General features: G+C 44.0%; 1 protein-coding gene across 1 annotated transcript; it reads left to right on the plus strand.

Annotated features, from left to right (window-relative positions):
• The first annotated feature begins 5,016 nt into the window (after window positions 1–5,016).
• slou (homeodomain transcription factor slouch) lies at window positions 5,017–14,550 on the plus strand. Its single transcript, XM_036816943.3, has 4 exons — window positions 5,017–6,481; window positions 7,634–7,892; window positions 13,205–13,485; window positions 13,960–14,550. Exons 1-4 carry the CDS (start codon window positions 5,363–5,365, stop codon window positions 14,173–14,175), a joined length of 1,875 nt encoding a protein of 624 aa, XP_036672838.3. The 5' UTR covers window positions 5,017–5,362; the 3' UTR covers window positions 14,176–14,550.
• Window positions 14,551–15,888: the final 1,338 nt, after the last annotated feature.

Consider the following 15,888-nt stretch of genomic DNA (forward strand, 5'->3'; position numbering starts at 1 on the left):
TTATAAACGGGGGTGAAATAGAAATTTCTTCGGGCGAAATTGGTGTATAACTTGAATAGATGTACGTTAGAAGTTGAGCTGAATATTACCCAAAGACATTTCGTGTCACCCCTAATATTTTCCTCAAGTTCTTATAATATCCATCTTTTCTAATTTAAGGAGTAAAATAGTTAACTACATTCGATTTTTTTTACAAACAGGCCTAATATTTTTAAATAGTTAAATTATAAATTAATTATTAATAAGAAAATGTTTAAAACTAGAAAATAATGTTTTACTTAGTATTCAAACTTAAATAAATAAATCGAAAATGCATGTCTTTTTAAGAAATGGTTGATGATAAAGTAACATAAAATCTTTTTTGTATTCAAAAAATATACACGTCTATATATAAATGCGTTTAATAAATATTCAACAAAGCCTAATTATTTTTTTTTACCAAAGCAAGTATTATATTTAAAGGGACCCTGGTTTTTTTTTCCGTGTGGCACCCCCTTCTCTTGTCGTGCTCTCACTGTCACACGCACACACACAGTGCCGTTGGAAAATCCACAGCGAGGACAGCAGACTTAATATCTAAAGCAATTTACAGTTATGAAAATAAGAGACATATCCGCAAAACGACAAGCACAGTGCGCCACCGCAGCAACAACAACAACAATGATCCCGGGAAAGGACGAAGGACGAGGAGGGCGAGAAACTTCTGCTAACGAAGTAAGTACCCTGGAGGACACTTAAGCGTGCGACCCCCGGCCCAACTGGCGTCGAGCGCCATAATGTCGCCAACATTTTCCGAAATTACACACAAATGACAAAATAAAAGGTGCAAAAAGTCTGCAAAAGGACCAAAAAGGCGAGCAGACAGGGGAATGCTCTCTCTCTCGCTCTTTGAGTGTCTTCCGTTTGGCGGCCATGTTGAAAAGATGTGAGTGTCGAGTGGTTTCACTCATTGGCTGCGGATTGGAGGGCGTGGCCAGCGCATGGTGTTCCCAGAGCAGCGTTTCTCTCAGCGCAGGCGCAGAGAGAGGGGGAAATCAAAAGAGAGAGAAAGAGAGAGGGAAAGCGGGTGGCTGTATGAATGGGCAATAAGGGGAAGCGCCAAGTTGCGGCTGGCGAAATGAGGGTTAAATCGCGTGCATAATTTAGCAGTTCATTTCATTCATTTGAGTGCAAGTGCTCAGAGATGTGCGCTGCCTAAATGCTTCCCGCTGCTTTCGTTTCTCCATTTCCGTTTCCGCTCCGGCTCTCTTGTGTGCGAGTGTGCCCGTGTGCGTGTGTGGGTGAGCGCTGGCGCAGTATCTAGCAGCGTTTACCGCTACAATGACAAGCATTTATGGCAATTAACACTTTAGCTGTTTATATGCTGATGCCGCTGTTGTGGACACTTAATCGTGTCGGCCATTAGAGGCGAGCGAGAAAGATCCTTTCGGTGGAAAAATCGTGAAAATTCCCTCGTTCATGCAAATCACGTTTCTGCGCCACTCCAGCCTTTCCCATTTCCGTTTCCGCCTTTGCATTTAGTGCCAATTCAATATCGTGCATAATTAATTTGCAATTAGCACGTTTCTGTTTTTGTTTTCATTTCACCAGCCACCACCGTCCTGCCGCCGTGCGAAATGGAAATTTTCTAATTACGTGCACAAGCCGAATGCAAACTAGTTTTCCCGCCCCATCCGCTTTTCATCCGCCCGATTGCCCGCCGGCATTTCGAGCGGCTGCCCACGTGCGTCCACATCCATGACCATGTCCATGTCCAACGTCCATCGTCCTTTGCCGATTGCCGATTTCCATGGCCTGCGAAATGGGTTGGCATATGAAATGAGCTGCAAATTGATGGAGGAATTAGCGCAGCATATTTAATTCGTACTCGCAGGAGCAACAGCCACGGCGATTGGTCCTCGTTTGCCCGGCGGGTGCGGCGGCCAGTGAATGATGGGCTAATGGGCTTTTAGGTGCACATTTTTAATGCAGATTAGGCACACATTCGATTAGCCGATGGCGGAGAAAAAAACCCAGTTTAAGTGGGGATATTCGATCAATAATTTCCTTAAAGCGTAGCATTTAGACTTAAATTTCAGGCTATGAGATGGGTCCCGCAGTAATTATATCCTAAATTATTGCTATATTAGCTACTTTGCATATGTTTTCTTTCAATACATTTATTATACATTTAATACATTTATCTGTAAGGATAATTTCTTGGTTATCTTTAAGGAAATATCTATATATCTTTATATCTCGACAAAGTTTTTCGTGGTAAAAGCAGCTCCATTAAATGTAAGATTTTTAAAGAGCAAAATTAAAACTAAAAGCTGGAATTCCGAACTAATTTTTTTACTCGTATATGTTATATGTAAAAATATGTCAATACCAAGCATTTTTGAACAAGATTTATAATAGAATTTCACCGTTTTATTGTTCCATTAAAGTAGAGTTAAGTATAAACTGTATAGCTACTCTGAACTTAACAAACATAGACAAAAATATGTTAAAAATATATTATTATAATTAATAAATTATAATGACTTATAATAATGACTTTGAACAGCCAGCATGTATTTACAACGAAAAGTCCAATTAGTTCAGCTCTAATTTCTATGCCATAAATTTTACAAATTGCCAGCCGAAATCCAATCCAATGATTTATTAAATTATATAATTATTTGACAGCCAAATTAGCTGAGTTTAGGCAGTCGAACAGCTGCCACAGCGCCCCGCCCCCCTACGCCCCTTTAGCCCAGTTTGAGAGCTTACCCCGGCTGGCTGACTAATTTATGTATTAACTTTGAACGCTCATTAGTTTAATTAGTCAAACAAATTAACGTGGGGCTTACGGCAAGTGGAGTGCAAACAACAAAATGGCCGAATAAACAGAGCGAGCGGGGAAATTGCGGCATGGAGGCCATCTCCCTCGCACTTCATTAAATATACAAATACAAGGGATAGTAGGGATAGGTTTAGGGTCTACCAGTTGAGGGGAATCCCATAAATAAATTGGCAATAATTTAATTATCGCATAATTATGCAGATGACCGCGCACTTGTGCTTTTAATTGCCTTTTGTCGCGAGGTCAGCGGCTCATATTATCAGCTTATCGATTTTCCCCACCGCTTTTCCCCGCTTTTCCACATCTGCCAGAGTTTTATTTGCCTTTTAATTAGTTGTAAATCTTGCACAGCCTGTTGAAAGCCAACGGGAAAAGTGGGCGGGAAACTGCCGCCATTGCATGCACTATTTATTTTAACAAGAGCTGCTCATTTAATACTTATTTTCACTAATTAAATGGAAGAGTAAGTACATCAGAGAGAGAGAGAGAGAGGGAGAGAGCAGGCCACATGCGACAGCAAGAGCAATTTTCCGCTTTTCCGCAGCGCAAAAAAGTTTGATGTCTATGTAAACAGCGGCTTTCGTGTGTGTGTGTGCGTCTGGCGAACTGCCAATTTTCCCGGCCCACACACACACTCACACACACTCACACACATCCGCAAAGTACTGTGGCTATATGCACATGCTAACGTATTCCGTATACGTCGGCTGTTTGAGCGCACTTAAATAATGAATAATGACGAGACAAGCAATTAAAATAATTTGCGGTTTTACCGTGCGTATGCGCATCATTTAATTTTGCATGTAAAAGAGTTAAGCACTTATTACACAGCGAGAAACGGGGCCCCAACACGGGGGATACCCAGCGGGTAAATACAGTATATATCAATGGGCCAATTAAAATGAGTGCCCGACGCTCTGGTGTTGGTGGTGAGCATCTTAAAACTAATTAAAACGAAAAACGGCATAACAAGCTGCTCATTAAGCGCCCAAGTTCCCTTCGCCGATCTGCGGTTAATTATAGAAGTAGTAGGGAAAAGACGAGCTAACGAGTGGCAAGGAAAAGCTATGCCATGTATTGGGGGATGAGTATCCTTGGATCCAGCTAGCACCCAAGTTTCCATCGTCGGAGTTCATTAAGCAGCAGCCGACGTCCACTTAACGATGTCACTTATACGCCCCATTGTCCCCTCGAACCCAGAGAAAAAAAGAAATGAAAAACAGAATGAAAAACCCCAGAGCCGAGTGGCCTATGCCACCCACCACCCAGCCCGCCCCCTTGAAGGCCACTGCTGCGATGCGTATAAACCGCAAATTGGATGCGATATTAAATCGTCTGTGCCAAAGCGCATATAAATTTTTGTTCAATTTAAAAGAATTTTCCGAGAGCGAGCAGGCGCAGCAGAAAGAGAGAGGAAAATCCCCAGAAAGAGAAAGCAGGAGTAGAAGAGTGCGGCCGCAGTGCAGCCGTCCCCCTCGAACACTTTGAGTTTTACATAGAAAGTGTCAAGGAGGCAAGCCACAAAGATGATTTTCTCGTTCAAAAAAAAAGAGGAAAAACGAAATACCAAAAGTAAATAAACCAACTAATTAGCAACATAATTATGGCCACAAAAATATTCTAAAATTCAATTAAGCTGAAGGAGGCAGCAAGCATTCATGCATAAATGACTAAGAACAAACCAGGCATGCCACAAGCAAGGAAAACGAGCAAAAATACAAAACAGGAAAATATAAATAAAAATAAAATACTAGGGGAAAGTGCAGAAAGTTGGGATCCATTTCGCAAGCAACCGACCGCATAAACAAACAAATTTTGCGCTAAATAATTTGACAATTACTCACATCCTCTCGAGAACCCCAGGATGGCCTTCCCTTTGTTCGCCATCGGGTGGCTATTACAGTTGAGTGAAGAACTATGTAAAACAGGAGTCCAGAACTCCAGATCTCCGGACTCCTCTCTCTCGGAGCCCGCTGCTCTGCGGCTTAGACTTGCAACAGACCATTACATTTGCTAACGAGTGGCAGGCAAATTAAATCATTAGACGCTGGTGGAGATTAGAGCCGCGGCGGGGAGGAGCCAATCCACTCAAAGAGCCAAGCGGTGGGCGTGGAGAGTGCAGAGAGTCACTCAAAGCGCAAACCACCACAACCATCGCAGCCATCAGAACCATCCGAACCCGAAAGGCAGCATTTAGCAGGCGAGACCAGAACACATCTGTTGGATTAACAGCGCGGAGGCATCGGAATCAACCCTCGTCATTACGCTTCTGGCTCTTGAGCGTGTGAGTCGTCGCGCGCGGATTACGCCCAGGATAATCGGAATCGGAATCGGAACTCGCAACAGCACCTTCCCCATCGGATATTGGCAGCTTCAGATTCAGTCGATTGGCTGCCCTCAAGGTGACAGGACAGGCAACGCGCAGTGAACAGTGCACACTGAGTGAACACTCCCCAAGAACTCTTAGTGAACCCCAAGTGAACACCCAGTGAACTCGAAACCCAGACAATACTGATTGCATCCCAAGACCCCAACATGGTCATGTTGCAGTCGCCGGCGCAAAAGGCCAGCGATAGTGCATCCTCCCAGAACACAGCCGTCGGTGGCCTGATGAGTCCCAACTCGAATCCAGACTCACCCAAGTCGAATACCTCGCCGGAGGTGGCCAGCACGGACAGCGTGGTATCCGGAACAGGAGCAGCCACTCCGCCGGCGGCCAAGATACCCAAGTTCATCATCAGTGCCAATGGCCAGGCGGTGGAGGGCAAGAAGGAGCAGGATCTGCGCTACTCCCTCGAGCGGCTCAAGCAGATGAGCAGCGATTCGGGCAGCCTGCTGAGCCGTCTGAGTCCTCTGCAGGAGGATGCCCAGGATAAGGAGAAGACCGTGGCCTTCTCCACGCCCGCCCAGCAGCGGAAGCTCCTTGAGCTGAGTGCCGTCCGCCACTTGGCCAGACCGGAGCCACTGCAGCATCCACATGCGGCCCTGCTCCAGCAGCATCCGCACCTGCTGCAGAATCCGCAGTTCCTGGCCGTCGCCCAGCAGCACATGCACCAGCACCACCAGCATCATCAGCACCCACATCCGCATCAGCACCAGCATCCCCATGCCCATCCACATCCTCATCCGCATCCGGCAGAGGTCTTCCACTTGAGGGCGCCCACCAGCAGCAGCACCACTGCCCCGCCCTCGCCGGCCACCTCGCCCCTCTCGCCGCCCACTTCCCCGGCTATGCATTCCGACCAGCAGATGAGCCCGCCTCTCGCTCCGCCCCAGAATCCACCGCATTCCGCCCAGCAGCAGGTGGCCGCTCCCCCGGAGATGGATCTCGAGCGGATCAAGCTGGTGGCCGCGGTGGCAGCTCGCAGCACCACCCAGGCTCCCAGCACCTCCGCTTCCGCATCCGCCTCGAACTCCTTGTCCAACGCCAGCACCTCCATCTCCAACTCCAGCTCGGGGTCACCAAGTGGCCGGGATCTGAGTGACTACGGCTTCCGAATACAACTGGGCGGTCTGGCGGCTGCGGCGGCTGCTGCGGCAGCCACTTCGCGACAAATCGCCGCAGCCAACTACGCGAGAAGCGACACCAGCGAGGAGCTCAACGTCGACGGGAACGACGAGGACAGCAACGATGGATCCCACAGTGCGCCGTCGGTAAGTGATGGGGGATACCGAATCACAGGGAGTGAATATAGGTTTCATTTTTCAAGTATAACTTTGTTTGGATCTTAAGCTGCTTATCGATAAATTTATTGAAAGTGGAAAGCAAAACTTTTCTCTTATCTCATAAATTGACTTTAGTGAAATTGATGTAGTTCAGCTTTGACGATTTAATTGTCTTATTAAAAACAGGAAAACATTTTTATAAAGTGTTTTAGATCTTTCTTTAATTTCGGACATCAATAAATTTAATTAGAAGATGAACACAGTATGTACATTTTATTTGATATTTATTGTTTAGTGAAAATAATTTTTTTTAAATGCAGAATCAAGTTGACTTTAAGTAAATCAACATAAGTTAAGAGAGCACGAATATGCAAGATAATCTTATTTACGAATTTATTACTTCTAAAACTGTGGTCGTAAGTTTTCCATTAAGCGGGTATAATGATTTTGCCCGTTCTCTGACGCCACACATACGGTGTACAAGAGCAGTTGGCATATACACATCGATAAGCGAGCCCGTAAAAATACCAAATGTCTTTGCTTGCATGCCGATTGCTGATCTAAAAATTAGATAAAATGCAAACCAACTAAAAACATGTTTAACAATATTTATTTATTATTTCATGTTGATTATACAAATTAGCCAAATTGATCATGACAATTTAAAATAAAATGGTAGATTGTTTGAATATGTGATGTGTATTTGATGTAAAGAATATAACTGGAACTTATTTGTCTCTTTCTCAACATATTGAACTAAGTGTAATCTCATCACTACTTGGGCCTTATGAAGATAGAGATTTGTTAAATGAACAGCATTGGTTATTGACACTGATATTTCTTGTGTGTTTCGTTATTAAACTTAAATTATGTACTCTTAATATCAAGACTATAGAAGTATGTACATCATAACAAAATTTATGCCGAAGCAGGGATAAAGTATAGTAAACAATATTACACATGATCATCAGATATGATCACATACAATATGTTATGATCACATATAATACGATATGATCATCTATATCACATTATGATCACATCAGCATTTACTATATAACATTTTATAGTTTTTTTAAATTTTTCTTTAACAAAAGCCAAAAACTAACTTATTCCTAACCCATCTACTGTTTCCAACAGGTCTGCCCAGTTGACCTGACGCGATCGGTGAACAGCAATGCCGCGGCAAACCCCAGTTCCGCCTCGACGAGTGCCTCCAGCGAGCGGGATGCGGCCACCAAACGCCTGGCCTTCTCCGTGGAGAACATCCTGGACCCGAACAAGTTCACGGGCAACAAGCTGCCCAGCGGACCCTTTGGCCACCCCAGACAGTGGAGCTACGATAGGGATGAGGAGATGCAGGAGCGACTGGACGACGATCAGAGCGAGGATATGTCTGGTGAGTAGAGCTATTCATTCCTCATCTCATTTCGATCCCAAGCACCCGATGAATCGCAAGTCACTTTGATGGTTAGCTGTCTGATTTGATTGAAATTGAAGGGAATTGAAGGCACGTGAGATAAGCACCTTCCCCAGAGTGTCTGTGTCTGTGTGCAGCATCCGTGCTCAAATACACGGCCAATAAAAGGGGGAGGCGGTGGGCAGGACACCTGCAAACACCCACCTCCTTTTTGATTTTTTCTGCCAGGATGCCCGTGGGTGGTGGGTGGCACATGTTATATTTATACTGCTGCTTGTATCGTTTTTAGGTATGTTTTGATTTTGAATTTGCCTCTCTGTTTTGCCAGCCGCACCCCTCGAAAAGCTGGGAATCTCCATTTTGCAGGCCCTGGGATTTTTGTGTTGCCTGCTTTCAGGCGCAAGTCACGTATGTGTGGGAGTGTGTGTGTTGGGGTGGTGTGTTTATGTTGGCCATGAAAGCATTTATATTTTGCGTTTATTCAATGGCAAACAAATGCGCAAATGCCAAAGCAACCAAAGAAAAAAAAGGATCTCCGAATTGTGAGCCTGGCACTGGCACTCTTCATTTTTCGAAAGGCAAACTTGTTTAGACCAAAAAGCTGCACTCATATCCAATAAGGATTTTCAATAGAATTGCTTTTAATTGATTGATTGATGTTTTAATTGGGGAAAAGCCATTGCCAGCCGGGCAGCTAAAATTCCTTTCTGGACTCTCTTCTTTTTTTGGATTTCTCTCTTGCAACTGTTTGTCTTCCTGCGGATCAGGTTTCGGTTTTCCAATGTTTTTTTTCCGATGCCTTTGCTGCCTTTTTCCTTCTCGTTGGCTGGCTAAAATTTTGCTGAAAATTAATTGATTTTCATGCTTGGCTTGGCTGCAAAGAAATTGCTCAAATAAAAATTTGCAAATTTGATTGAAGTTGTTGTGGGCGGGGGCGGGGGCCGTGGCGATACCATCGCTAAGCCGCTGGCCAAAGCGCCAAAAACAGCAAAAAGAACTAGAATCTCATGGGTTTGGTGCTGATGGAGCTTAAGTTCAAGTTCGGTGCGGTTTGTTTGAACGCTGCTCATGATCTGATTATGAAACGGGTTGACTTAATTGGCAAATGGTTTCGGACAGAAAGCTGGAAATGGAATCGCTGATGGAAACCAAATAATTTGAGATTGGGGAGAGGTTCAATTACTGGACTTTCCACCAGAAAGCTTTGTATGCACCAGAATTCTTTTTTTAATATTGGAAATAACTGAATTGCTTAGCAGTACCCTTTGAAAAATGTTTCCAAGAACATACTTTCTTAAATAAAATTAAATTTACAAAGATTGTTGTTTTATAAATCAATATAGCACATGTGAATAGAAGACATATAAACATACAACTTGTACCTCCAAAAATGTTTATTAAATGTGTACTTGCATTTTCAAGCGTTAATAAACCTTTAAATGTAATTATACACAGCTTTTTACAAAACTGGACAGTTTTTATAAATATACTCACAGTTCGACTTTATCTCGATCGGTTTCAATAACCCATTCACTTTGATCCCTTTGAAGCCCTCGTATTTGTGTTTATTCAAGAATCAATGGTAAATTTATATTGCCAATTAATTAACCTGCCGTAAACTGCCCCACTCAGACCTCTTTTAATGGGCAATTCGTTAAGCGCTTATGTAGGAAATTATAAACACGGAAAATGGCGTTTCCCGGGCTTTAGTGGCATGACCATCGCAACCACATCCGCATCCACATCCACATCCACATCCACATCAGCATCCACATCATTATCAGCGACACATTATCGGCCATTTCTGGTTGTCGGCTGGCTGTTTGGGCATTTGTGTTTGTGTTAATAAAACACAATTAACTTCATCAATGGCGGGCGAGGGCTGCGAACATAACTGCTAATAAAACCGACTCAATGGCCGCGCCAACGACCCCATGAAAGGGGATTGGGTTGGGGATGTGGAGTCGAGTGGTTGCAAACACCGAAATGGAGGCAGACAGCCGGGGAAACTTGCCACGATAATGATGTTGGAAATAATTATGTTGCTGCCAGTTTGCAGGATAGCAACCCCTAGGCAGGATACACACACACACAGAGGGAAAGACATATAGACAGACAGCAAGTGCGGGAGTGTGTGCATCACGCATACGCACTGTTTGCCGGCTGGCATTCAACGATTGTTGGTTGGTGTTGCTGTAGTCATTAATTAGCAAGGTACTTAATTACCGCACATTCATTAGGCGCTTCAATGGCGCTGTTACACACACACACACTCAGACAGCAGGAGACTTAACCCCAACCCCTGCTTTATGACCTTTTGGAAGGAGGTGTTAATGCCTTTGCTTCGGCTTAGATTAGCGTAATTAAGGGGCCCTTTGTCATTGCGACTAATTAGATTTTATGTCACCAGCACACTCCCCCTTTTCCCCCTCTCAACTGCAGCTGGTTGGTAATTCATAAATATTACGCATACGCCTGGGCTGACTGCAATTCTCAAAGGCGCCATTCGGTGCGCTTTAGGCCCAGCCATTTGCATTTCATTTAAATTGCAAAACATAAAACTAACAACACGAGCTAGGCACATTTTGCAACAATAAAGCCACATATTGTCTGCATAATCCAGATAGCCAAGCAACTGAAATGCGCCCCAAAAGTCATATGAAAAAACAAGCGATAACCAAGCTGGAAAAAGGGGCTGGTAAATCCGGGGGGGCAACATTTAAATGTGGGCGGTACGGAATGGAACACTGGGGCAGGACCAACCCCCGAAACAAAAATGTAAAATGGCTGCGAAAAACTTTTATTCTTTTTCAGCACTCAATTTGGCGCACTCTCTTGCTTTTGCTCTCTCTCTCTGAGTCCTTCAGTGTGTGTGTGTGTGTATGGGTGACAGGACTCGGGGGAGTCCTGTCCGTGTGTGTGTCTGTGTAATGACGAGCTCCATTTCGCCTCCTTGCAGCTGCCGCAAAGTCAAGTTAAGCGACAATTTCCAGAGCCAGGGAGCTCGGCTCGTTTTTACGAGTATCTCCGTCCATCAGCCACTCATTTATTATTTTATGAAAATGGCAAAATGAGACGACAAATGCTCCCCGGGGTCGCATTGGCCGGGCGGATGCGATTACAATGATTGCCCCAGCACAAAGAACCTCAAATTTATAAGCCATTTCGGGGCAGCTCCTGTGTGTCCCCCTGTGTGTGCGGGCTAAGTTATGCGCCAGTTTGTGGTAATTAACACTCGGATTTCATAATTAAGTTTAAATTGTATGTTGTAATTTCAGCCACCCCCTGTCGGTCCCTCGCCTTTCGGTTCCCTTTCTCCCTGCCCCTGTCATATCATCAAAATTGCTTATGAAGTGCTTTCGCCGTAATTATAATTAACAGCAGCCATTTTGTTAATGGCAGACGCCAGACAGATAAGAATTTCGGAATGATTGCGGCTTTTAATGGGGATCAAGATACAATGGTGCTGAAGAGGCATTCAGATTATTGGTTTTAATTTAACAAGGGATACCTTAAATAGCTAGGAGTTTTTTCACCATTATTGCTGATGTTTCTTAAGAACTAAGGTATATCCTGTTAAAAAATCTTTACAGTAATTTTGGTTCATTTTTTTAAACTATTACCAACGGTGGGTTTTTAAAAAAATATTATTTTTTTAAACATTCTTTAAAATGGTATCTTTGCTTTTCCGTACCTCATTTAATACAAGTTTTATATGTCAGTCTTTTAATATGAGCCATTAGTACTGCTAAATACAAAAATAAAATATCTAACAATCTTAATTTACACTATTAAAGTACCAAAAAAACCTGTTACCAAATTAAAATACTAGAATGTCTTAAAATAATTTTATAATTTGAATTTTGAAAAGTTGTGACGCAGAAAGTTACAATCTACCAAAAATTACGTAGAGCTTATTGATACTTTTTAGGTTGAATTCATATTTCAAACGTTATGAAAGAATATATTCTATTTACGAAAGAGGGTCACTCCATGCCGCATACATTTCAGATTACTCTACGCAAATTAGCATAATCCTTTCAGTTTAATTAAACGCTACTCACAGACGGCCCAAATATTGATCTTGTTCCGACGGGTTTTTCTCGTCTCCCTCAATGCCAGACATTACGCATACGCCACGTTGCAGCTCTCAGTTGAATGGTCAGCGTAATTAGGCGCCCTCGCTGGCCTGCAAAACTGCGGTTGCAACGGTTATTAGCCAGGCCGGCTTTTTCACCCTTTCCCCTCCCACTTCCGATTTTCCCGTCTGCCCTTTGAACTTTCCGCGTTTGTTTGACAGCGCATTAAGCGCGTCTGTCTGACTGTCTGTCGGTTGATTTTCCCCCCTTTGGTTTTCGGGGGGCTGTTAATTCAATTGACTCAAACCAATTGTGGTCAGGGCCAGTCGTCGACTCGAATCGGTTGGCTATTGATGCTGCGGCGGGCATCTAATGTGCCATTAATGCATATCAAAGTGCCTGCAAACACTCCACAGCCCATTACCGGCGGTAATGGCAGTGCCCCCTCTGCGGTCCTCGCCAAATTCGTTAAATATTAAATGAAGCGTTCACGTTAATTTTCGGTTTAATTGCCGGCCAGCTGGGCAAACTGCGGTGCACTTTTAGGCGCCAGGACCCCCCTCTAATGTCATGCAAACACGGCCAATCATGTTGGCCAATTACCAGGACCAACGCGAACATCCTTGACGAAGGGGTTGACACTTTGGCCGACCCTTTTGCGCCTGGCTGAATCGATTCGACGGTTTTGAAAGGGGTTCACCGCAGAATAGCTGTTGGCCCGCAGAGAAATTTGTTAACAAGCAAAGTTCTTAACGGCTTACGATACTTTTTGGTCTGCAGCTTTTGGCTAACGATTGCATAATTTGCCGCAAAAATGTACAGCCGTAATTGGTAACCGATATTCCGCCGAAAGACACTCCCACGCAGCCCAGTTGGCCAGTTGGAGAGTTGGCCAGCTGCCTTAATTGAATTTTGATTGTCGAATCATGGCAATCAACGCAGCCAGACACTCCCTCGTCCCAGGCGAATCTCAGGACTGGTCAGCCGGGAGTCACATGTGCGCCAACATGTGCCGAAAAATTCCAATTAATCCAACAATGATGCGGTGGCCGAGGTGATTGATTTCCGTTGGCCAATCCTCCGGGACACTGCCATTTGTCTGTGATGGATGGCTCTGCTCTACTGTTCCCAGGTCCCCCTTCTGTTGACTTATGCAAAAAGAAGGACACGCAGAATTTATCGAGCTCCTATCTCCGCTTTTTCCTCTTGCAGCCCAGGATCTGAACGACATGGATCAGGACGATATGTGCGACGACGGCAGCGATATCGACGATCCCAGCAGTGAGACGGACTCCAAAAAGGGAGGTAGTCGCAATGGTGATGGAAAATCGGGAGGCGGTGGTGGAGGAGGGGGTTCCAAGCCCCGGAGAGCCCGCACCGCCTTCACCTACGAGCAGCTGGTCTCGCTGGAGAACAAGTTCAAGACCACCCGATATCTCAGCGTCTGCGAGCGGCTGAACCTGGCACTCAGTTTAAGTCTGACGGAGACACAGGTGAGCAGTGTTTTCATATATCCGTTTAATCAATAAACATAGAGTTTTAATAATGTAGAAAAATTAAATAGAGATTTAAAAATAGTAGCTGCAAAGAATATTGGTTTAAGCTCTAAAGTCAATGTGTTAACTAAGTCATACATTTAAAAACAAAGTAGTCCATGCTTGAATTTGGAGACATATAAATTATGAAATTATACTTACAATTAAGAAGAAATCACAATCCTTTTCATGATATTCTATATAAACTTCAGAATGAATGGCACCGTGTTATTTTCATATGCATAGAAGTTTATAATCCTATAAATTTATAGCACCGTGTTTGAAATAAAGCAGCATATATATTATTTCACGTAGGTTAGATGAGGAAGTTTTCAAACACTTTTCAGTATTTTTGCACTCATATAAATATTAAAAAAAAAGCCAGAACTTGTGAAATCTCTTTAACAATCGTTTCCCATCTCAATTTTCCAGGTCAAAATCTGGTTCCAGAACCGTCGCACCAAGTGGAAGAAGCAAAACCCCGGCATGGACGTCAACTCGCCCACCATCCCCCCGCCCGGCGGCGGCTCCTTCGGCCCGGGGGCGTACGCCAGCGGACTGCTCTACTCGCACGCGGTACCCTACCCGCCCTACGGCCCCTACTTCCACCCCCTGGGCGCCCACCACCTCAGCCACTCGCACTCATAAAATTGCAAGATGCAACAGCGATTGTTGCAACTCTTCGAAAAGCGAGGCAGGCCGGAAGTGGGCGGAGGTCCTGCAGGTCCTGCGGCCGGAAGTGGATCGGTGGCCCCCCATCCGGCGCCCAAGGATAAACTGTAAATGTCAATACTGCTTTAAGTGTGTGTGTTTAGTATCTTCTGTTATCTCGATTCCCTCGATTACATGCTGTATATAGTTCTTGTATAAATATGCTATGCTAGTGCTTAGAACCTCGAATGCCATATCTAGAATTAAATTATACGATTACTTGTAGCGTTTAAGTGGCAAGCAAAATCAAAAAAAGCAAACCAAAAGTTGCGTAAATGTCAAGTGAAAAATAAACATTTTAAAAACTACCCAGAGCGGTTGTTTCATGTGTTTCTCTCTCTTGAAAATTGGATGATGGCATTTTTGGGGGTGCGATGTTCTGTATTATAATCGTGTGAAATGGCAGGACAACAATGCCAAGTCAAGTGTAAAATTTTAAATTTGCTTCTCATTTGGTGTCAGGGGCTCAAAGGCACTCAGATACTCAGATACAGATACTCGTATGCCTCGTATACCCACACCCGGCCACTCAATTATGTGGCAAACGGATGCGAATACGAAATTTCTTAATCCGCTTTGGGTGACACAATGCTCCTGGCTGCCGCCGGCTGTCCTTCCGTCTGTCCGTCTGTCTGACTGGCTATATCTTCCTGTTCCGGTGAAGTCGGGCGGCGAGAGGTTGTCAAAACAGTGACAAGCGAATGAATAAATTCACGCGCACACACCTCCGGCCCATTGATATTATAATCGCCTCAGCGAGCGAGTGTGTGTTTGGGCCAAGATGCGTATAATTGAAACAGGAATCGGGGAGTCCCATGCATGACCGGCCTTTTGGATTGACTGCGCCTGCCGCTGACAGCGAGGTGAGGTCCAAAAATCCTGGCAAAATCCCTTTATATCTATTACGACCGGACCCACTCCGCCTGGTTTTTTGTGTGCGGCTGCATGCGGTATTATTTCGCTTTTTTGCCACGCCACCGGATTTCTTTCGCTCTCGCTTAAATAATTTATTAACAATTTTTGCTTTTACATTTGTTTAAAGCTTTGCTTAAGTACTTTGCAATTAGTCGCACAAATCCTGTTTGCACCGCACACCCACACAGGCGCACGTACTCTCGTGTCGGTGTGCGTTAATTTCTGTAAATGTAAGTCGCTAAATTATTCAACTGCAGACATGTGAGCAAATTCAAACAGCCGAGGGAAGGGAGGGGGGCTTGTTTAATTTGCATAAAATTAAATGCTAATTTTAGTTGCACACTCTCGCCACGAAAACTTTTGACGTGGAGAGAGTGAAAATGGGACACGACTTTCGGTGTGCATTAGCATTCCCTTGGGTTTTCTAAAATAACAATCAAATCTGCATCCCATAACTCATAATATTGCCTCACATCCCCAAGGATTATTAATCCATAAAGTTAATTAACGAGTTTTGATAGAGTTCAAAATATTTCAACAGATTACAAACTAATAAAGTGCTAAAAATATTTTAAAGTAGGAAGTATTAGATTTTTTGGGAACGAGAGATTAGTGGACTTCTTCGGTGAGAAAGAAGGAGAAACCGGCTTGTGAAGATGTGCTTCATATCACATATAATTCAAGCAAAAATAATATAGACTCTTTTTTACAGTCTTTGATCCAACGACATCTAAT

The sequence above is a fragment of the Drosophila suzukii genome, chromosome 3 (genome assembly GCF_043229965.1).
Source record: "Drosophila suzukii chromosome 3, CBGP_Dsuzu_IsoJpt1.0, whole genome shotgun sequence".
Taxonomy (NCBI): domain Eukaryota; kingdom Metazoa; phylum Arthropoda; class Insecta; order Diptera; family Drosophilidae; genus Drosophila; species Drosophila suzukii.

Coding starts and splice junctions, on each gene's coding strand:
- slou (XM_036816943.3), top strand. CDS start 5,363: ATGGTCATGTTGCAGTCGCCGGCGCAAAAGGCCAGCGATAGTGCATCC. Junction 6,482..7,633: donor GATCCCACAGTGCGCCGTCG/GTAAGTGATGGG, acceptor TGTTTCCAACAG/GTCTGCCCAGTTGACCTGAC. Junction 7,893..13,204: donor TCAGAGCGAGGATATGTCTG/GTGAGTAGAGCT, acceptor TTCCTCTTGCAG/CCCAGGATCTGAACGACATG.